Genomic DNA, 23339 nt, shown 5'->3' with positions numbered 1-23339 from the left:
AGTACCTGGGGGACCGGCCCAGCCCCAAAACCCCTTAAAATAGGTTTATTTGACGATCATGACAATATGGGACTCAAATGAAAGGTATTCGGGAGTAGATTACGAATGTAGTCAGGAAGTAGGAATAGGCTTTATAATTTATATACCCTCCCCCTTATGCCAAAAACTCAACCCAAAATAAAAAGTGGACCGATCGGGACAATATAGGTATCAAATGAAAGTTATTGGAGAGTAGAATACGAATATGGTATTAAAATTTGAGTCTAAGTACCCATCGACCCATCCCCAAAACTGACATATTGGACGTTCATTTCAATTCGGGAGTAGATTTCGAATCTGGCATTCAAAATCAGATCGAAGTATTGGGGGGTCATGACACCTCTCAAAAATGCCATTAGACCCATTATGACTATATGATACTTGGCTGAACCGATTTTCTTAAAATTTTCATAGATTGTGTACGTTTGTCTGGAAGGGAACATAGGCTATATAAGTTTTAGATATAGGGTAGAGGCGGACCCTCCCTTTATCCCAAAAACGCCACCCATATACGAAAGTGGTCCGATGGGCACAATAAGGGTATCAAATGAAAGGTATTGAAGACCAGAACACGAATATGGTATTAAAATTTGGGTTCAAGTAACGAGCGGGGGAAGTGCAGCACGAATTTTAATCCATATTTGAGTCGAAATATCTGAGGAGCCATTCCTCCCCTAATGAGAACATTACCCTAAGGAAAAACGTTACCACCAGGAACCGAGAAGGGGCAAATTCTCACACATCAATGAGTGCTTTCCGAGTCAAGTTTAAACTCAATGATAAGGGACTTTTATTTATAGCCGAGTTCGAACGGCGTCCCGCAGTGCTACCCCTCTTTGGGGAAAATTTTTTAAATGACCCTGCATGGCATTGTACCTCGCAAATGTCGCCAACATTAAGAGGGCATAAACACCGCTTTGTCCGATGTTCTCGCCAGGATTCGAACGCGTTTAGCGTCATAGGCTATAATGGCACGAATTCGATATCTGCATTCAGGACGAAGTGTCCCCACCCTAAAAAGCCTCTAAAGAGTTAAAGAAGGCGCAGCGGAGTGGGCCCGATTGGGCTAGTCTACTATTGGGTTGCCCAAAAAGTAATTGCGGATTTTTTAAAAGAAAGTAAATGCATTTTCAATAAAACTTAGAATGAGCTTTAATCAAATATACTTTTTTTACACTTTTTTTCTAAAGCAAGCTAAAAGTAACAGCTGATAACTGACAGAAGAAAGGATGCAATTATAGAGTCAAAAGCTGTGAAAAAAATTGTCAACGCCGACTATATGAAAAATCCGCAATTACTTTTTGGGCAACCCAATATAAATACTGCATAGCTAGGTACCCAAATTGGTATAGCCGTAACCATAAGCAGTCATAACATTACTTTTTTAAGTCATGACATATACAATACATTCTTCACATAATAAATTAAAGATATAGATTTAGAGTATCTTACAGATATACTTTCAATCTTGTTATATTCTGACTCTCTTCAATATTTTATTCTCTAAGCAAAGACGTTCTCTTCAATGTTGTTAATCTTATTAGAGAAAATATTTCTCTCACAAAGAGGATTGAAATAACAGAAAAATTTTTGTGCTCTCAAAATTTTGCAGCAACTGTCAACACAGATAAATAATTTGAACTTCGCTCATAGACTGGTTGGTGGCGCTTGTGAATATAGACATTTGAGAATTAACTATTCCTTTTCCTTGAAGGAAACGATGGCGTAATGCACGTATATAGGGTTTCGTCATTTGCTGCCAAACTTTGAGACCACAAAAATTTCTCTGTTATTTCAATCCTCTTTGATTTCAAGCTTATAGGTGTCGGTCATTATTTTATTTTCTTCAAAGAAAGCAGATCTGGCGAAGAAATTAAAAAAACAAAAAAAAAAACAGCAAAAAGAAAGAAAGATACACATGTTGAATGCAAACCCTGTCCATACCCAATATTCGTGCAGTACGCCATAGTTTCCTTCAAGGGAAAGGAAATAATGGATATTTGAAAAATTCAAACAACGCAAACTGCATCCCATTGAGAGCAGAATTCTGCTTGCGGCATGTTCTTAGATAATTATCATACATCATTATTCACAAGCGCCACCAACCAGTCTGTGTGCGAAGTTCAAATTCTTTATCTATATTTAATTTATCTTTGCATACATTTGTAGTATGTATGTATTACTGTAAGCTGGTGGTGAGTTTTCCAAATTTGTTACCCTCTTAATTTAAACGCAGACTTCATTTGTGGACTTCTTATCTTATCTTTTGATAGAGAATGAAAATGTTCTCTTACTCAATATATTTGAAAACACAAATAAAATAGTGGTGCGTATATTGGGATGGAGTAAATAATGCAAATAATTTTTTCAATGTCAATGTTGATTATACTGACTTAAAGTGCTACATCTGAACCCATAGAAAAAAGTTAGCTGTTATCAGCAAACCGCTGTCGCTGATATTGATATTTTTTATTTTTTTTTTTTGGTTTTCTAAAGTTTTTAAACTTTTTCTATTTCATGGTTTTTCAAGTCGAACTTAATGACCAAGCGAATGCAACACCTAAAGGAGAAATTGTTAAATGAGTCTTAACGACATACGGATTTTATCTATATATAGCTGCCATATAGACCGATCGCCCAATTAAGGGTCTGAAGCCCATAAAAGCTTTATTTTTAACCGATTTCGAAATTTAAAATTTGAAACAGTAAGTAATTTTAGGTCTCCCAACATCTGACCCAAATATAGATTAAATCGGACTATATTTAGATATAGCTGCCATACAGACCGATCTACAAATTTGTAATTTCTTGTTATCACTATGTCTCACTTTTTTCCCCCACTTTTCAGCACAGATCACACTTGCCACGTTTTCGTGGTGGGCTACCCATTCAACATTTATTTTAAACAATCAATTGTAAAAAATTCCACAGAAAAATAGAATAGGAGAATAGAAGTTTTTTAAACATAAATTTTTGGCTTTCAAATTTCTTCAAACTTCAAATTTTATCACCTGACACGAAAACGGAACGTAAAATTTTGTTTTTACTGAATTCAACATTTACGGTCGACAGACGTTCGGTAATCGTTTGCATGCGTTTTCATGAAGTAAAACAAAACATCTAACACGTTTTCCTACATTACTCAATATGATATTCTGTGAGAGAATAAAAAAAAGAACCTACAATGACCAACCCACCCTTATGTGAGGCTCCAAAAGAGGTATCGATATTTTATAAAACAAAACAAATGTCAATGCAAAGTCTTAGTCGGGCTTCTTGAGTGGAGCAGTCAACTGCCGGACAATACACAATCTTTTCAATTCTTAACGTAAAAATGTGTAAAATTTAAATGTGATTAGAAAAAGTAAATACTATTAAAAAAAAAAGTCGTGAACAAATATTGTAAACATTTAGAATTTTTAATTCGTCATAGTTTTAAGGGAAAAGGTAAAGTGGCAGAGGCACATATAAAGAAGAAATTATGATATATGTTCACAATATCATTGTGTTAGATATTCTCATTGATTAGTGCAGTGATTTAACAAAAGATTTCTTTTGGATTACGCCATACATGGTTACAGACTATTCGAATCTATAAACCAAATATCCTATAACAGAGTAAACAAACTAGTGTTTGCCCGCCACCAAAGTTATAGCAACAAATTGATGTGACCTCACAACAAATATTGGAACAAATATAAAATTATATAACTACTAGCTATAGTGTCAATTATATAAAATTTAACCATGACTTTGGTATTTATCATGTGTGATTCATTCATGGCATTACCAAAACATTATGAATTATATTGGTATAATGGGGTCTAAATGTGATTAGTGATAAGAAAAAAATATATTTTACTTAGAGGAATGCTCACTTTATACTAAAAAGAGCTAAAAATAAATATTATTTAAAAAATCCAATAGAAAAATAAACACAATTATTAGGTTAGGTTAGGTTTAAGTGGTAGTGTGCCATCAGACTCACTCAGACGTTTTCGTTCATTGTGATACTACAGGAACAGAAGAAGGAAGATGCCTTGTATTGTAGCTCCTACCGTTGAACCATCCAGATCGCTTTAAAAAGCCTAATAACTTGCGAATGTTCACATCCACTAAATCAGAGAGGTTCTCAGAGAAATGAGAACCTAAAGTGGAACTCTTTCTGACTGCTAGTGCGGGACACAGTCTCTTCTTCTTCGATGTCCCCACAGCTTTTGTAAAAGTTGTTGTTGGCAACCTTCAGTCTGTCAGCATGTTTTCCGATTAGACAGTGACCTATCATGACGGACACAATGACTGAGAAATCTGTTCTAGCCAAAGACAGCAAAGCAGTAGACCTCTTCGAGTCTAGATTAGGTCGCATAGTTTTGGAATGCTCACAGCGCACTCTTTTTGGCCATTCGTTTTCCTTCGGGCCTGGTCCAGAAAACTTAGCTTACATGTCGCAGAAGCATACCCACAGATGCCAGTATCCCTGAAATGTGTAGGGAAGTTCCTTGTCTCGCAAGCTCTTCCGCTTTACAATTCCCTGGGATATCTATGTTACCCGGCACCCAGAACAGGTGAATTTTTAATATTTCAGCCATCTCGTTGAAAGATCTGAAGCAGTCAAGGGCGGTTTTTGTATTCAGAAATACGTTATCCAGGGATTTAATGCCTGTCTGAGAAGATATTTATGCCAATCGTCGTTATGACATTCCTTCACTTTCTTAATTGCATGGATCGCCGCTTGATATACACTGCTGTGGTCGGGTAACCTCTTCGATATGACCAGTTCTAGATCTTAAGAGTACACCTCAAAGCCCACCTGGTCGTTTAGTTTGGAACCATCCGTATAGAAGTCTATGTAACTTCTGTTTCCAGGGATATCGTATCGCAGTACAGTACTTTTTATCAAAAAGCTCAGGTAGGGTGTAATCCACACTGCCTGGAACATCGGATATTGTATCAAGGACAACACAGTGTCCGTAGCCGCCACATGACCAATGAGATAGCTCCCTTAGCTTCACAGCAGTGGTCGCTGCAATTTGTCTTGCCACAATGTCCAGAGGCATAATATGTAGCATTAAATTCAGTGCATCAGATGGTGTCGTCCTCAGTGTGGCTGTGATGCACAACCAACCATCGTTTGGATCCGGTTAAGTATTGAGCAGTAGGTGGACTTTTGAAGCGCCGTCCACCAGACCACAACACTATATAGCATTGTAGGTCTGACAACTGCAATATATACCCAATGCATTACACGCGGTCCAAACCCCCAACTTTTGCCAATGGCTCTATTGCAGGTGATATATATAACACAACTATTAAAATGCTTAAAATTGCAATACACTCAAAGAAAAAGTTTGTTGATAATAGCAGACACTGTCTTGTGTACTCAAAACAGCTGATTTTTGTTAGTTGAAATTGCAGTATGAAATGTTTGCTAAAGCAGCAGTCCTATGTTTGCTGAAACAGCAGCAATGTCTGCTCTCCCATTTTTTGCTGACAAAAACAAAAAAAAAAGTTTTAGCAAACATTTTTGCAGTTTTGAATAACAAATTTGGTGGAGTGTAATTTTTGAAATATAGCAAAGAAAGTTGAAATCTAACATTGACTACTTCATACTTCATAAGCATAAAGTTCATCCGGGTCGCATCTTAAATACCTTTCTCTAAGAGACTATAAGTTAAATAATCCGGCGAATGTTAAGGAAATTCAGATACAAATTTGATATGGGACTTATCTTTCAGGCGTTAGCGAAGTTAACTCTGAAGATCGGTTAATATGTACAATTTTCACCAATTCGGATCATACTAGACTTGGATGTTGAAAGACACATATGGTATGTGAAATTTAAGCCGCATCAGAAAATGGTTTTACAAAATGTACATACTTAAATCGAGTTATGTATGGGACATAATTATACACTCATAAATAATTTTTTTTTCCTAAAACAACTGATGCAAGTTTAAAATGAAAAATCTACTATACAGCAGACGCTACATACATATATTTTTTTGCAGTTACTGCGGTTACTTACTCTCCCTCTATTTTCCTCTTTGGTATATCTAAAACATCATAAGTACATCATGTTCTTCTGCGTATTTGGTTCTAAAACAACCGAAATTTTGTTCCCAAAGCAAAGAATTATGTTTGCATTGCTTGCAAGATTTGTTTTTAGTTCTACAACAATTTATTAGATAGTAGAGATAAAAATATTGCGAAAATTACAAAAACATCCGAGCTGCTACAACAGTCGCCGCTATTCTTGGCTAAATTTGCAAACAAAAGTTTGTTGACATTGCAGAGAAGATTGTTTTCCGTTTTAAGCAAGTAAAATAGGTGACAACGAAAAATCGATTACTGAAATTTTTTTTCAGTGTATACACCAACGTTGCTGCCAGTTTCGGAAAGCTCATTCAAACTGTACCAGCTAGATTATAGCCAAAGCAAAGATTTTAATGTCAGGCAATAATGCTTGAGGCGGTTAATGTCCGTAATTACGGTGATCCTTCACTAAGCAACAGCTTTGAGTCTGTCAAACACGAATTGCAAGCCTAACGAATGTAATGTGCCGCTATTTTGGCCTATTCTCGTACAAATGTTTAGGGGGCCGCGGCTCCAAAGCAGCTTTCAAATGTTGCATACTTTCACGGGATTTTTTCATAGCCATGTGATTGCCACTACGGCGTGGTTTTGTTGAAATTAAAACCATGGCGTTTGCCAACGCTACCATTGCAATTATTAATGGTGCGTTACACAAACATTTTGTGCTCCTTAAGTTGCTTGAGTTTGCTAACATTACCCAGTTGTGATTTTCCAGCCAAATATAACCTAATCACGCTATTACAGTGTATATGGGAGCTACACAAGATTGTAGACCGATTTGCGCAAGCATATCAAGGATGTAATAAAACACTATGTGCAAAGTTTCAGCTAAAGCGGTAAACACTTGCGGATTACAGGGGCTCAAGATGTCTAAGGGGCTCACTAAGAGAAATTTTTTAGTAGAAACAACAAAATTTTTTGCTGTAACAGCAGAAAGTCTGCTGAAAATAGGACAACAGTAATTTTTTGCTAAAACAGCAAACATTTTATGCTGTTTTCAAATGAAAAACAAAACTCCAAAATGTCATAAATATTTCCCAAAACTTAAATTTCAATTTGTATCTTTAATTTCACAAGCAACCGTAAAGTTTTTTCCAATTTTCTACAATTTGCTAATTTTGAACGAATTTGAGTAATAGCAGACAAAATAACATCAACTATTATAATTATGCTTTTAAACACAATATTAACTCCTTAAATTTGCAAGTTTACTTTATTTATGTATAGCAAAAGCCTCAATTATTATTTAGAAATCAAAAATTTGTATGGATTCATTCAAAAGTTTAAAATTTTAATTTAATATTAGCCGACAGTGTTTGCTGATTTTAGCAGACAAATTTTTCTGGGTGTATACTAGGTTTCAGACCGATTTGCCCATACTTGATACGATTGTTGAAAATCGTAATAGAACACTACATGCAATATTTCAGCCAAGTCAGATAACAATTGAGGCTTCTAGGGGTTCAAGATGTCAAATCAGAAGTTCGGTTTATATGGGAGCTATATCAGCTTGTACGTATACCAATTCATGCCATACTTGGTACGATTGTTGGAAGTCATACAAGAACACTTTGTACAAATTTCAATCGGATAAAAGCTATATCAGGTTATGAACCGATTCTCATCATATTTGGTTTGGATGTTGAAAGAGCATAGCAATAGTTATTGTGCAAAATTTCAGCCAAATCTTAAAATTTATATGGCAGCTATGCCAGGTTATGAACCGATTAAGACCAGCCTTGGCCTAGTTGTTGGAAGCCAAAAAAAAAACCTGATACAAAATCTCAGTCCAAATCAATACTTCAGCCAAATTGGATAGGAATTGCGCTCGCTAGAGGCTCAAGAATTCTAGATCTAAGATCGACAGCTATATCAAAATATGGCCCATACAATCCAAACCCAAACCACACAACTAAGAAGCATGTGCCAAATTTCAAGCGGGTAGCTTTATTCCTTCGAAAGTTTGTGTGCTTTCAATGTGCTACAAACAGAATGTCGAAATTAGTATACCTCATCCTATGGTGAAGATAAAAAGATTTTTATAACAAAAGTGTTACTGGAGTTTTGTACCGAAGGTCTAACATGTATGCCGCAGACTTTTCAGCTATTTCTTACACATATATGATGTTTTAGATCAACCTTTCGAAATAGTGAGAGTTGTACAGTAGTCTATATGTGAAAAGATTGCGTGACAGACTGACTGAATATATTGCGTGATAGTGAATTCTGATTGTAGCGACGGATAATTCTGTAAAATGGAACGAGGCAAACTTCTCACATGTCAATGAGTGCAGTCTAATTCAAATTTTATAGCCGTGTCCGAACGGCGAACCGCAGGGCAACACCTATCCCATGTGTGAGGATTTCTGTTGTATCACATAAGACTAAATTCTTTGAGCGTGATCCTAACATCCGATATTTTGTTGTTTGATTCCTTTGTTTTTGATTATTTTTCCACCAATGCTTCACATCATTATCAACTTTTATAGGACTACAATGATGGGCATAGAACTAAAAACCACAACAGAGGAGGCAAATGCCATAGCAGTTTACAAAGATACAACGATACCGAAAAAGCCAAAGAAACCAAAGAAAAGAGATAAAAGTGACTTGGGTCCAGACTTTATAGCCCCAGATGGTGGCTGGGGCTGGGTTGTGTGTATAGCAGCTGGTTTAAGTAATGTAAGTTAATGGAATATATTGAGAAACAAGAGTGTTTGTCTCATCTGTGGATAATTATGATATCATTGCAGTTATCTCTTTTTCCCCCTCTCCAACAATATGGTCTCATCTATAGACAACGCATGGCCACATATGGTTTCGATGCCAAAGAAGTCACAACCATTGTTAATGCCGAGTTGGCGTTGTCCTCACTGGTGGGATTGGTGAACGGTGCCATGTTCAGAAGATTCACATTTCGACAGGTGGCTATAGCTGGAAGTCTGTTGGCATTTAGCGGCATACTACTTTCGGCATTCTGTGAGACCTTTGTGCAGTATTTGATATGCTTCTCCTGTACCTATGGCAAGTGTAAAGGCTTTTAAGGTGAGGCGAGAACTACAACATTCTGTCTTATTGTTACAGGCATTGGTTTGGGACTCTGCATGGCAGCCACCTCTCTGGCAGTGAACACATATTTCAAAAATAAACGAAGAAAAGCCACTGGATTCTCTTGGACGCTCACTGGATTGGGCGCCATAGTATTTCCACATATTTCTACGCTTTTGTTGACATCCTATGGGGCCCAAGGTGCAATTTTAGTCTATGCCGCTGTGGTGCTCAACTCTTTTTTGTGTGCCTTAACCTTGCAGCCGGTGCTGAGACATTCACCCAAACCACCGATTACGGCCGTTGCCACCACTCAGAATGACAATTACGAGTGCGAGTATTGCCAATTCCAAAAGAAGGACAAACGTAGTATTTTCTCATCCGAATATGTGTTCAACGATGATGATCCTGACAAGCCGGGTTATGAAATCACTGAACCCGGCACTCCCATGATAGCTCGCGCCAATGATGGCTGGTTTGGCTCAAAATTATCACTCGCCATGGACAAGGGTCCCCGCTATAGATCCACAAAGCTATTGAAACAGCTCTCAAAGCAAGAAAGTTACGAAAGTGACTACGATACTCGCAGACGCTCCATGTACAAATCGAATTATTTCAATCGCGAACGAGAGGAATTCGATCGCTACGCCAGCAAAGCAAGTGTTAATGCCAAATCAAAAAGCGATGGATTTCACTGCACTTGCGCCGAAGAGAAGGCTCTGCTGCAAATCCAATCCGAAGATATGAAAAGGGAGGAAGAGTTTAGGCTACAGGCACTATTGGAAGAAGATAAGTTGGCTAAAAGTCGAATGAGCTTTTGGCAGAAGGTGGTTTTGTTTTTTGACTTGGGTCTATTGAAGGACTTCACGTTTGTGAATCTGGCCGCTGGTATGACCATTATGATGTTTGGCGAAATAAATTTCTCCGTTTTGACTCCCTTTATATTGAATAGTTTTGGTTACAGTGATACCCAGATATCATTGGCCATGTCCTTGCTGGCCGGTATGGATATAGCGGTTCGATTTCTGGCTCCCTTAGTTCTGGAAAAAGTTAAGCTGGGGAATCAAGCCCTTTTTGCCATTGGCATTATAATCATATCCATTGGACGCTTGGTTGTGACCTTAACCGATTCCTATTACATGATATTGGCTGTGTTTGTTCTGATTGGATTTGGCAAAGGATTTCGCACAATATTTGCTCCTCTGATTATACCAAGCTATGTGCCACTGAACAGATTGCCGGCAGCTTCGGGCCTACAGCTGATTTTATGTTCTATAATTTCCTTTTCTCTCGGTCCCCTATTAGGTAAGTCACAACAAAGTATGGTTAGTCTCCCAAAACACGTATCAGCATCGTTCTTCTATTCTTGTTGCAGGCATAATTACGGACAGTTTTGGCTATGCAGCAACAATTCACAGCATCAATGCATTGACGTGTCTCACTCTGCTCTTTTGGTTTATTGAATATTTGTCCAGAAGGAGACTTGGCAAAAATTCAATGGACTCAAAATCCTGAAGAGGAAACAGTTGCTGGGAGGATTTGACCGCATTGGAAGGCACAAGTTCATATTTAAGCGTGGAAATCGCTTCTATATGCACCTTTTATATTTAAAACTCTTTGATCCATTCACATTATTTTCTATGGAGACAATTTTTATTATAATTCTATGAAGAGATGTGCAACTAGAAGAAAATATATTTTTACTGCTTTATATACTACTGTGAAATATTATATTGTCTTGTAACTCAATGATACAAATTTGGAGATTACTGTAGCTCAGGCAAAGTGTAATATACAAATGCAAATTTACCCATGATTATTCCATGAAGGAACAGTGGCAAACTTCTCACATATCAAAGAGTTCTGTCTGATTGAAGTTTTAAGCTCAATGAAAAGCCTCCTTTTTATAGTTTTTACTGACATAGTACCTCACAAATGTTGAGTGGAGGAGAGGATAACCACCGCTGAAAATTTTTTTGTTGTTCTCGATTCGAACCCGGGCGTTCAGCTTCATTGGCGGACATGCTTACCTTTGCCCTAGGGTGCCCTCCAAAGTGTAATAAACTCCTTCAAGTTGTATTAAGAATAAAACAGAGTATGATACCGTTACTTGTTCACTCCTGTGGTGCCCTAGTGGTTTTACTGAGAAGTATTCTTCTGTTTGTCCTATTGGTTTGTTCTTGGGGAATACAAAATTTAGTACGTCGTACAGTGTTTCCCCGGTGGCCAAAAATGTAATAGTCAAAGATCAAAATTAACGAAAAATGTGTGCGGCCGAGCCTTTGGATACCCACCACCATGAATATATTAATCATCCTATTATATTATAACTCCACTACCATATCCAAAGTTATATCTAAATATGGTCTGGCCTGGATAATATTTGATTCAGATCTCGAGAACTCTTATACAAATCACAGTTTCAGCGAAATTAAGAACTTTTTATGGGATTAAGACCCTAACACCTATATCTAAATATAGTCCGAACTGAATCATATTTGAATCGGATGTTGGAAGGTTTGGAACAACCCACAATTTAAAATTTCAGCGAAATAGGGTAATAAATGCAGCTTTTACGGGTTCCAGACCCTTAATCGGCAGATAGGTCTGTATGGCAGCTATACCAAAATATGGTCTGATTTGGCTCGTTCAAGAACTTAACCTGTGTGCTTTGAGGCTGTATATATAACAGACGGACGGACAGACACACGGACAATGTTAAATCGCTTTATGGGTTCGGAAATAGATATTTCGATGAGTTGCAAATGGAATGACTGAATAGATAGACGCTCTATCCTATGGTGGTTACGCTTAAGAGCCAATTCTGTGGTAGGTAAATCGGATAATTGCCACTTTTTGGCCTTCAAACATATTGAAGATTAATGCGAAAATCGCTTTGCTGCCACAAAATGAATGAATGAATGAAAACTTGCTTGGCAGCTAAGTCAAAACTGTTGTGTAACTGTGCAAATTTCCCTCCACCGTTGAACGTTAGTCGTTTATTTTCAACTTACTTCACTTCGTTTATAGCGAAATCTTTAGGAAGTTTTTCTGGGGTAAAGGATTGCAATGTTACGCGAAAAAGAAGCATTAATGGTGAAGGAATCTTTCCTAATGGAATATTTCCGGTGCTACTACAGAAGGGACCAGACTATGTGGCGCCCCACCTGGCCAACATTTTCACAGCGTGTGTGGGACTTCCATATACTCCGAAAGCCTGACAGAAGGCAAGGGTGATATTTAAACCCCAGCCAGACAAGGCAAGTTATGGGACACCAAAGGCCTGCAGAACCTTATGCAGACGATGTTACAATACTTCTTAGGATAAGGATATGAACCAGCTATGCAGAATGGCCGAAAGGATTGTGCGGATGGCATACGACTGGGCTGGACCTAGGACTGATACTTACTTACGCCTCAGTAGTTTGGTGGACTATGGACGATGGACAAAAAATGCACCGTAAGAATAATGCAACAGGTTCAGAGAACATGGTGTCTTGGCGGAGCGATCAGACTATACTAGATATCCGACTGAAGACTATTCTAGATATCCGACCCATAGACATACAGATTAAGTGTGAGGCAGCCAATGTGGCTATGAGACTTAAAGCGATGGGAGAATGGATTAAGGATAGGAGCAGCTCATACCATCGTCGAGGCGACGATAATAAAATCTGAAAGGAATGAAAGAGGTCCTGAAGGTGGAGAAATGCATCAGGTGGTGGGCGTTCACGAAATGCGTCAGGTTGTGTGGTGTTAACGCGAGGACGTCAAGTAAAATGGCCATAATTGCAATTACACAACCAGGACGGTAAGATCTCGAACAGCCTTGGAATGCACGATCCGCATCGTTTGTGTGCCCGTCCATAGCGGAGTTACTGGGAATGAGAAAGCAGGCGATTTGGCAGTGAAGGCCAGAAAACTGCCATCAATAAACTTGGTTGACCCAAAGCTTTTTGGGTCGACGCAGTCCGAATTTAGGGCGTGGGCAACGAATGCGCTTGTAACCCTATGGAATAGCGAAACGGTCGGTAGGATGGCGAAAATCCTATGGGCACATCCAGATTGTTAAAAGAAGAGGCTATTACTGAATGGAGGTCAGTATAGCTTTCGGTATCATAACGGGACATATAGGACTATGAGCTTACTTATGTAAAGTCGATGCGGCTAGTGATAGCATGTGTAGAGCATGTGGGGAAGATGATGACACGTTGGAGCATTTCCACGTTGTTATTGCCCGGTTTTGGATTGCGAATCGGACTAAGCCAGGTGTTGCTATATTCAGAACAGTGGATCTATGTAATGGTAAAGAGTTACGAAGTCAAAACATGCATTCAGAAAAATGCTTATTGTAAATAGGAGTGAATTACATAATACTCGGAGGCCACCGTAGCGCAGAGGTTAGCATGGTCGCCTATGACGCTGAACGCCTGGGTTCGAACCCTGACGAGACCATCAGAAAAGATTTTCAGCGGTGGTTTTCCCCTCCTAATGCTGGCAACAATTGTGAGGTACTATGCCATGTAAAACATCTCTCCAAAGAGGTGTCGCACTGCGGCACGCCGTTCGGACTCGGCTATAAAAAGGGGGTCCCTTATCATTGAGCTTAAACTTGAATCGAACTGCACTCATGGATATGTGAGAAGTTTGCCCCTGTTCCTTAGTGAATGTTCACGGGCAAAATTTGCATTTACATAATACTCGTTAGTCCATGATATTAATCTACGATTAGTAAAAATTCCTAAAGAGTTAGAAAATAAACGTGAGTGAGTGAGAAATGTTTTGCTTTTGCGTTGATAGTAAATATTGAAATGGGAAAATAGTCGAAGACTCAAACAATACTGATGTGGATAAATGCGTAGAGCGTCTGCTTTGTAAACAGAAGGTTCTTGGTTCAATACTCAGATGGGACAAAAGGTAAAGTTTTATTTAATTTCTAATTGCAATGTTTCATATTAAATTTGTATTCTTCACAATAGCTGAGCAATTTATAGCTTGAGGGTGGGAGACAGGCGAAAATGAATGGGTTGAGTAAATAAGATGTGTCCAATTTGGAAAAAGCGATTTTTTTCAATAATTTTATCTTTCATTTTCAATGCTCTTTAGTTCATATTTTACCTGTGGGAAGTTGGTTGAACTCGCAACGAGCATATTATTCTCTAGCGCCATAGGAAGTTCAATATTTCCCAAATTTAGATAATTTTAACTAGTTTTGAGGTTCAAAATTTTTTGAGTGTATGTAAATAATGACTAAAACAGGGCTAAGAGTTAACAGAAGTATTAAATAAAGACTTACCTTTCTTCACTCTACTAAAACTCCAGATTGATCCTGGCAAAATTTGTTTCGAATTTTGGATCAGCCCATGAGTAATTTGTTTTCTATGATTGACCCTATCTGAGTATCCGTGTTACGAATCTAAAATAATAAAATTCCACCCAATGACTTTGTTTGGGGGTGATAAAGGCATATTTAAGTCGACTTAACCTAGTATAGGCACCTAATTTGATTTGATAAGGATTGGAAATCTGTGGTAAAATATTAACACACCTTTAGAACACAATCCAAATGTAACTCCGTGTATAAGGAAGGTACCTCAAAGCGACGATAACACTGAGGTGAATAACCTCCGGTTCTAAACATCGGTTCTTTTGCACAAAACCAAAGAGAATTGTTTGCGAATAGTTAGTCGGGCCCGCTTCGCGAAACCGCCAACAGTTGTCAAGAAATCCGCCACATTTCAGTTAACATCGATAGAAAACTCAACGTTTGCCACTCAATTGATAAACAGCAAAGCTGCTAGTCACAACCTTGAATTACACGGAAAATAAGATAATCGAACGAATAGTGACATTTTGTTTTTTTAAATTCATGATTTATAAGGCATGCTTTAAAAATGTGATTTTTAGTTGATTACAACAAATCAAAATAGTTTCAAGAAGTTGTGAAAATAAGTAATTAGAATCGGTGTATCCCATGCAACTATTATTGAACTGTGTGTTTCGCGTGACATTCAGGGTGAAATGTTAACATTACGACCTATGAACATTGCTTTGCCGCTCGCAGTAGTTATCGCATTTATGACGTTTCGAATAATGTAGAATTTTTGATAATAAATTAATTGACTAAAATAACACCAATGCCGTCTGGCAAATAGAGAAGTTGCCTTGACATGCATCAACCTTAAGTTCATAGAGGCGTTTATTGTTAAGGAAACCAAAATCGCTTGGCATACATAAATAAATCCTTACTCAACAACGATTGACATTCCAAAACAGAGGTATATAATCGAAGCCAGTGCACACCTAACAAATGATTATCTGGTATCTCTGATATTTTGCAGTTATTGAAATTCAAAAGCTTCAATTAAAGATAAAGGTTTTCTTTTTTTTTTTTTTTGTTGCATTGATTAAATTTATGGCAGCTTTATCTATATAGTTTCTAATAGCTATAGACTGGTAGAAGGGGTGAACCGGTTTTTATTGCTGCATTCAGTATTACGTTTCCATGTCAGAATATAAAATATTGGCGATATGTTACAACTCTACGTGCTTATATCTCAAAATTTTACTTCATTACTTATGGCTAAGATCTGCGCTTTCGCCAACTGCTAAATATGCATGAAATTTGTAATTGGTTTAGGAAGTAAGGGATACCGTTTCAACGTATGTAATAGCTTTTTCATAATTCAATGTTTTCTAGTGTTGCCATCTTCTCTGAACATCCACAATTATCGTTGTATCATTGTTTCCCTTTCATATAAGTTAGAATTCTATTCTGCTTTCAAAATAGCCGCTGAAATTTTTAATTGTTTCGCGAGCAAAATTTGACGGCAATCAAATGCTTTTGTTTCCATACCAAAACACGTTTCTTTATCTGCACTTATTGTTTTCTCTATTTTTTCTCAAATAAATAAAGAAAAACGAACCATTGAAACCAATAAAACAAACAAAAATGATGCCGGTAATCAGGGACGTAGCAAGGGGGAGCCCTCTCGTGCGAGCCCCCCCAAAATGATTTTGTCTAAAGAAACATTTTAATTAAATTTACTATAAACAAAATTTTCATTTACATTTTTTACAATGACAAAATTTCATATTTATAATATTCTACAAAGATAAAATTTTGCTGAGGTCATATTTATAATATGACATATAATATGAAAATTTCATATTTATAATATTCTACAAAGATAAAATTTTGCTGAGGTCAGGGCAGGCTTAAAATTATTTTGTTTAAGGACAAAATTGTAATAAAAAATTTAGTAAAAACAAAATTTTTTCTGAAAAAATTTTAATGATGTTTTTTTAGAGACAAAATTTCAACGTAATATTCTCATATGACAAAATTTCAGCACGGGCCGGACCTACCTCGATAATTATTTTTAAGACAATAATCCTTTGAAATTTTTTTTAAAAATTTTTCCATAAAATTTTTTCTGAAGACTACATTTTAATTTCTTTCTTTTTTATTTTATTTTTTATTTTGTAAAACCAATTTAAATTTTGCATAAACATTTTTAAAGTCTTTATTATGTTTATCTTTTCTAAACAAGATTTTCCTAAAATTTTTTCTGTACACAAATTTCAATAAATATTTTTAAAGACAAAATTTTAACCCATGTCGCCTGACCCTCGATTCCATTGTCCGAACTTGATGAAATTTTATCTTTATATATAAAAGAGAAGCGTGATTGACTGACTGACAGATCAACGCACAGGCCAAACGGCTAAAGCTAGAGTCATGAAATTTGGCACTAATGTGGGTCTGAGGTCATACGCTCGCGATAATTCTAAAAAATTCGAAATGGTGACTTTGTACCCAGCGCGAGCGTATGATTTTGGCCTCAAATTACAGAGCGTCTCGAAAAAATAACATTTGGTGACAAACATTTCTCAAAATAGTACCGTAAGAGGGAAAAAGAGTACGTTTAGTACCGAAGTTGGAACTTTTTGGTACCTTGTTTGTTAATTGAGCTAGAGCTTTGAATTTTGGAATTTATTTACCCTATGGCAACTTAAATTGGGATGCCAAAAGATTTTTTGGACATTTAGAAACAAAACCGGTACGAAATTTGGCTTAAATTATTGTTGTTGCGAAATAAAGGGGGTAAATAGAAAAATATGAAAAATAGTAATGGAAACAGAAGAAACGTACGTTTAGTGCCGTATTTGGTGCCATTTCATACTTTCTTTACGGAGTGAACTAGACCTCTGAAATCTAAGTAATTTTTAACAAATCATATTTGGTACCAAAGAGTACGAAACAGCCTATTTGCTTTTACAGTGAACAAAGAGGAGTAAAATTAAAAAATTGCTAAAAATGATCGATGTCTTGACAAATATACGATAAGTTGTACCAAATATGAGATGTTGAAATCGTTCGAGGAGTGGAATAAAAAGTACTTAAGTGCTTTAATTGATACTATTTAGTACTTTCTTACAGATTGAGCTACAGATCTGAATTTTTTTTTTCAAATATTTTGAATTTTAAAAATTTGAAAAAAAAAAATATTCTTTTTATTTTTATTTCCTAGCCTATACAACAAAAATATAATTTTTTTTTAATATTTCATGACCATTTAGCGAAGAAAGATGAATTTAATGGTTTTTGGCATAAAATAAAACCTGATGCGAAAAGAAGTAGGATTATTACCATCATTTTATTTTTTTATAGAAACAATCAAATGCAACAAGATATTAAAAAGGATTCCTGAAATCTCACTCCTAACAATTTTGAGAAATTTTTTTGTTTGATTTTTGGGATATAACAAATTGCCGAATTTTGACAAGCCAATTTTCCCCTAAAACATGACGGGAAAAATTGTTGTAACTGGTTTCAGTCGTCTACATTACACCAATCCAAATTTCTTTACGACTCGAGCTAGAATTTTTCTAAGGCAGCTCTTATCTTGGATATTTTTCGTCGTTAATGTGAACCTGGGCACACGGAACAGCAGCAAAACCTTTGCCGTTGCTTAGCGTTCGAAGTCATTAATACAACTTCCAAAAGATATTTGCACTGTGTTGGTAATCAGTGTAAAATTCAGCTCTGATTTTATGACCAATGTCACCGCCGACGTGTCAGTTCCTGCACCCAATAGCAACCACAATCAAAAAAAAAAAAAAAGATTTTAAAAAAATCCTAGATACGTCCCTGCCGGCAATAGTTTCTAGTGTTGCCACTATAATAGTTTTTTGCCATTTTCCTCACTATAAACAGAGAACTACTTTTCCGTCTATTTTTAGCAACGCTTGAAAAGCTGCTTCTCTGCACTTTATAATCCATTTTAATCGTGCCAATTTCTGTGAAAAGTGGTTCAAATTTGATAATTGTGCCTACGCCGTCTGAGACTGAGCAATATAAAATGCTCTAGACCCTTGTGGGAAAGCGACAGATCGTTTTGACAACAACTGAACTGAACATGTATAAGTGCGGCCGCCAAAGACTAAACGAATGTAAGTGGGAGTCTTGACAAAGGAAGTCCACTTGCAGAATGTCTATTGCAATTGAAGTGCTCAAGAAGCCAAATCGGAAGGTCAGATATTTGGGACTTTTATTTGGTTGTTAATAGCTTTGGGCTGCACTTAACATTGATCGAAAAAGCCATAACACATCTGCCACATGCATTGGATAATAATTGCTCACAGCAGGTGCCTTAGAATTCACATTGGGAGACCATTTTATATGGGATCTAAATGCGGCTATGTTATTCCATCCTTCGATTTGGTGTAAGATCGTTTGCCTTTTGGAACTTGTAAGGCTTTATCTAGAACTAGTTTTAATACACACCTCCAAAGGATGGAGGTATACTAGTCTAGTCATTCCATGTGTTACTCCTCGAAATTTTCATCTGCCACCCCATTAAATATATATGTATATTCTTGACATTCTAAGTCGATCTAGTCATGTCCGTGACTAGATGTCTAGAACTCAGACACCTGTCAGGTGTCTGACAGGTTGGAAAATCACAACAATAGCCGGTTGTGATTTTCCAACCAAAGTAAAAGCAATCACATTAACGCAACAAGTCTCTTTTTAAATAACTTGTAAGCAATGTTACTGTCATTTCTAGTTTGTCAGATATACGAGTGTAAACTTGGAAATATTTCGTCAGCTACCTTGTACAAAATATCCTTTTTATCCCACCAAATACAGAGCACTATCTGGTGCCATCGATTTGAGGCTTTAGCATGGATATGGTTGACTATGCTTTAAATATGGGTGAATACTGCGTGACCAAATATACGTTAAATCGGACTATATTTAGATATAGCTGCCATATAGACCGATCTCCCGATTAAGCGTCTGAAGCCGATAAAAGAATTATTTTTTAACTGATTTGAATTATTTTTAGCTGAAATTTGAAACAGTGAGTAGTCTTAGGCCTCCCAATATAGGATCCAAATATGGTTCAGATCGGATTATATTTAGATATAGCTGTCATTTAGACCGATGTACCGATAAAGAGTATGAAGCCCATAAAAGCTTTATTTTTTATTCGATTTCGCTGAATTTTTAAACAGTAAGTAGTTTTAGGCCGCCCGCCAAATATGGTAAAGATCGGACTGTATTTAGATATTACTGTCATATAGACCGATATGCCGATAAAGGGTCTGAAGCTCATAAAAGCTTTATTTTTTACCCGATTTTGTTGAAAATTGAAGTACAAAATTCAACAGTGACTTATATTTATTAGACCACTCAATGTCCGTGCCGAATTTGGGTGCAAATTTTCACCGGATTGTGACGAAATAAGGTTTACATATATACCCGAGGTGGTGGGTATCCAAAGTTCGGCCCGGCTGAACTTAATGCCTTTTTACTTGATTTTTATAATGCATTTTGACAGTTGTACGGGTGAAAAGTCGAAGTCAGTACTAGGCTTAGGAGGGAAATTTTAATAATTTTGGAAGGAGCACAATACAATTACAATCCCCTCAAACTACGCTTATGCTAATTACTATCGAAATATAAATCTTATAATTCTTTTAATTTGTTAATCGTGAAAGAAAACTCTAAATCCAATTTCATTTTTATAAGATTACAATACTCTAACAATGGGTTCATTTTGACTATAATTACTTCTATGCGTTTTAACACACAACAATTTTACAAATCTTACAGATCTAGTTGGTGCTTTGAATCCTATTAAGGAGGGCAATCTATAGATCCACAAACCAATTTATAAAGGAAAATAATTGAAATAATTTTAGAACGGCAGATAGATAACTATGCCTAGTTTCTAAAAAGAAATTTTGTTGCTTTCAAAAAAAGATCCGGAACCATGGAGGAGAAACCATCTACACCACAAGATTCTTCAAAGACAACTGTCAACAATGACTCCACGACTCGTAAGAAGCCAAGGCGAAAAGACAAAAGCGATTTGGGAGCAGATTTTATAGCACCTGATGGCGGTTGGGGTTGGATCGTCTGTATAGCTGCTGGATTCAGCAACGTAAGTAAGAAGTTAAATACAAAAAAGCGATATTGCTCAGACGTCAACCAGAAAATTTAACTTCCTTTTATTGAAGTTTTCACTCTTCCCACCTCTTCAACAATATGGACTAATCTATAGGCAGCGTATGGAGAAATTTGGATTCAATGGCAAACAAATCACATCAATATTGAATGTTGAAATGGCTTTGTCGTCCTTAGTGGGTCTTGTGAATGGTGCCGTGTTTCGTAGATTCACATTCAGACAAGTGGGCGCATTCGGAAGTCTATTGGCGTTTACCGGTGTTTTATTATCGGCATTTAGTGAATCATTTGTCCAGTACTTGATAGTTTTCTCAGCAATTTATGGTAACCATCAAATTAGTGAGAACATTTTGAGAAACTTCATATTTTTTACATTCTAGGCGTCGGAGTCGGACTTTGTATGTCAGCCAGTTCTTTGGCTATCAACACATATTTTAAGAACAAGCGCAGAAAGGCTACTGGATACGCATGGACCCTTACTGGCTTGGGACCCATCATATTTCCCCACATTTCGTTGTTGTTATTGGCTCATTATGGGCCTCAGGGCTCTATATTGGTGTATGCAGCTCTAACTCTAAATTCCTTTCTATGCTCATTGACTTTACAGCCGGTACTGTGGCATTCTCCCAAGCCAAAAATAGAGAAGTCAGCTGGGGAAAAGACAGTCAAAATTGACATGGATTCCAATCAAATTCAAAATAATTATAAATGCACATTCTGTCAATATCAGAAGAAACGCAAACGCAGCATTTTTACTTCACAGTATGTCTTCAATGAAGATGACCCAGATAGGCCAGGATTTGAAATTATGGAACCTGGAACGCCTATGATGGCCCGTGCCAACGACGGCTGGTACGGCTCCAAACTGTCATTGGCCGAAAAGAGTGCGCGCTACAGACCGCCACGCATTAGGCGGCATACTACTCGACAAATCAGTTGTGAGTATGGCTATGATCAGGAGGACATGGGTGAGAGCTCTCTGTCCAAGCCGAATTACTTTAATCTTGAAAGAGACGAGTTGGAACGTTATACCAGCAAAGTAAGTGTCAATTCAAAAACAGGTGCTGCAAGTGAATTTCAATGCACTTGTGCCGAAGAAAAGCTGCTGATGCAGACCAACAACCAGGAGCTAGTGACAAGCAATACACCTTCACAGGAGGATGAACTGACACGTGAGCAAATGACATTTTGGCAAAAAGTTGTGATGTTCTTCGATTTGGATCTTCTCAAGGATTTTACATTTGTGAATTTGGCTGTTGGTGTCAGCATTATGACTTTTGGAGAAATCAATTTCTCCATCTTAACTCCATTCATACTGAATAGCTTTGGCTACAGTGACACTCAGATATCCAGAGCAATGTCCTTATTGGCAGGCGTCGATATCACAGTACGCTTCTTGGGACCATTTGTTTTGGAAAAAGTCAAACTACCAAATCAGGTTTTGTTTGGGTTTGGCATCATCATCATATCCATGGGACGTTTAATTGTCTCGATGACTGATTCTTACCACATTGCTCTGATGGCCTTTGTGTTAATCGGTTTTGGCAAAGGATTTCGGACTATTTTCCAACCACTGATTATACCAAGTCATGTGCCCTTAAAACGTTTGCCAGCTGCCTCGGGATTGCAACTTATATCCCATTCGATTACATATTTCCTCCTAGGTCCGTTGCTAGGTAAGTAAGACTCAGACATGTTCAGTAAATATTTGACTATTAATGAGAATTTTTCTAGGCTTAATAACCGATAATTTTGGATACGTTTTCACCATACACAGCATCAATGTCTTAGCCTGTATGGCTTTAATATTTTGGGTAGTTGAGGCGATGCTGAGAAGGAGACTTCACAACCGATCCAATTGATCTAAATGCTATATAGATATACTAAATAAGCAATACTTTTTGTATTTGTTTCTACAAATAAGGATCAAAAATGTTGAATCAACTATGACAGTACTGGCATTGATATTTTGAACAAAATGTCCTTGTATTTTAGGTGAAGCATGAAATGACACTCAAACAAGCACTAAATAATATAGAATTATGTCAGTGCTATATTTAATTCCATAATTAAAAAAAAAATATTATTTGATTTTCTATTTTGAAATAAATGTAACCTTATATATGCAAATTAAGGAGTTAAGAAGCCGGTGAAAGCAATATACTCTTCTTTGTTCCGTAGTTTCATATTGATATTTCTGTGCGCATCGATCGATCGATCAAGGATAGAAAGAGAGCAAGAATAGTGGTATTTCGCTATGATCACGGGTTTTTTTTCGAGTTTCTTAATAGGATATTTTCCAGCTTTAAGCCCAAAACTATGGTATGCTTTAAATATTAGCATTGCCCTTACAGACCGAACAGAATGAGGAGCGTGGCGTTGAAAAATACAAATCAGCAACCAAATATCAAAAAAGTATAGCCTCAAAGTTAACAAAAGTTTTAACTTTGACGGCTTAAAGCACTACTTCACGTATGACAACACATAATGACGATCGATTTCATTCGTCAAAGTTGAAAATTCTTAAATTTTTGCACTCATAGAAAAAAAGTTTGCTGAGTGCAAAATACACTGTCTGCTGAATGTTAGTAGTTAATTTTGCTGTTATTATAGCAGTAGCTCTGCATTTACAGCTGCAATTTTGCATTTTCAGAGCAGTAGGTTGACTGCTGAAAAGTGT

At 36.9% G+C, this 23339-nt stretch overlaps 2 protein-coding genes across 2 annotated transcripts; both read left to right on the top strand.

The window, feature by feature from the left end:
- The first annotated feature begins 3320 nt into the window (after positions 1-3320).
- On the top strand, positions 3321-10906 carry LOC106095888 (uncharacterized). Its single transcript, XM_013263323.2, has 5 exons — positions 3321-3486; positions 8622-8814; positions 8886-9156; positions 9217-10485; positions 10556-10906. Exons 2-5 carry the CDS (start codon positions 8629-8631, stop codon positions 10693-10695), a joined length of 1866 nt encoding a protein of 621 aa, XP_013118777.2. The 5' UTR covers positions 3321-3486; positions 8622-8628; the 3' UTR covers positions 10696-10906.
- A 3923-nt stretch (positions 10907-14829) lies between these two features.
- LOC106095861 (uncharacterized) lies at positions 14830-22682 on the top strand. Its single transcript, XM_013263269.2, has 5 exons — positions 14830-15458; positions 20306-20636; positions 20713-20983; positions 21040-22335; positions 22394-22682. Exons 2-5 carry the CDS (start codon positions 20466-20468, stop codon positions 22519-22521), a joined length of 1866 nt encoding a protein of 621 aa, XP_013118723.1. The 5' UTR covers positions 14830-15458; positions 20306-20465; the 3' UTR covers positions 22522-22682.
- Positions 22683-23339: the final 657 nt, after the last annotated feature.

Source organism: Stomoxys calcitrans, chromosome 4 (genome assembly GCF_963082655.1).
Source record: "Stomoxys calcitrans chromosome 4, idStoCalc2.1, whole genome shotgun sequence".
In the NCBI taxonomy this organism is placed as follows: Eukaryota; Metazoa; Arthropoda; class Insecta; order Diptera; family Muscidae; genus Stomoxys; species Stomoxys calcitrans.
This window is presented reverse-complemented; position numbering and strand designations above follow the sequence as displayed.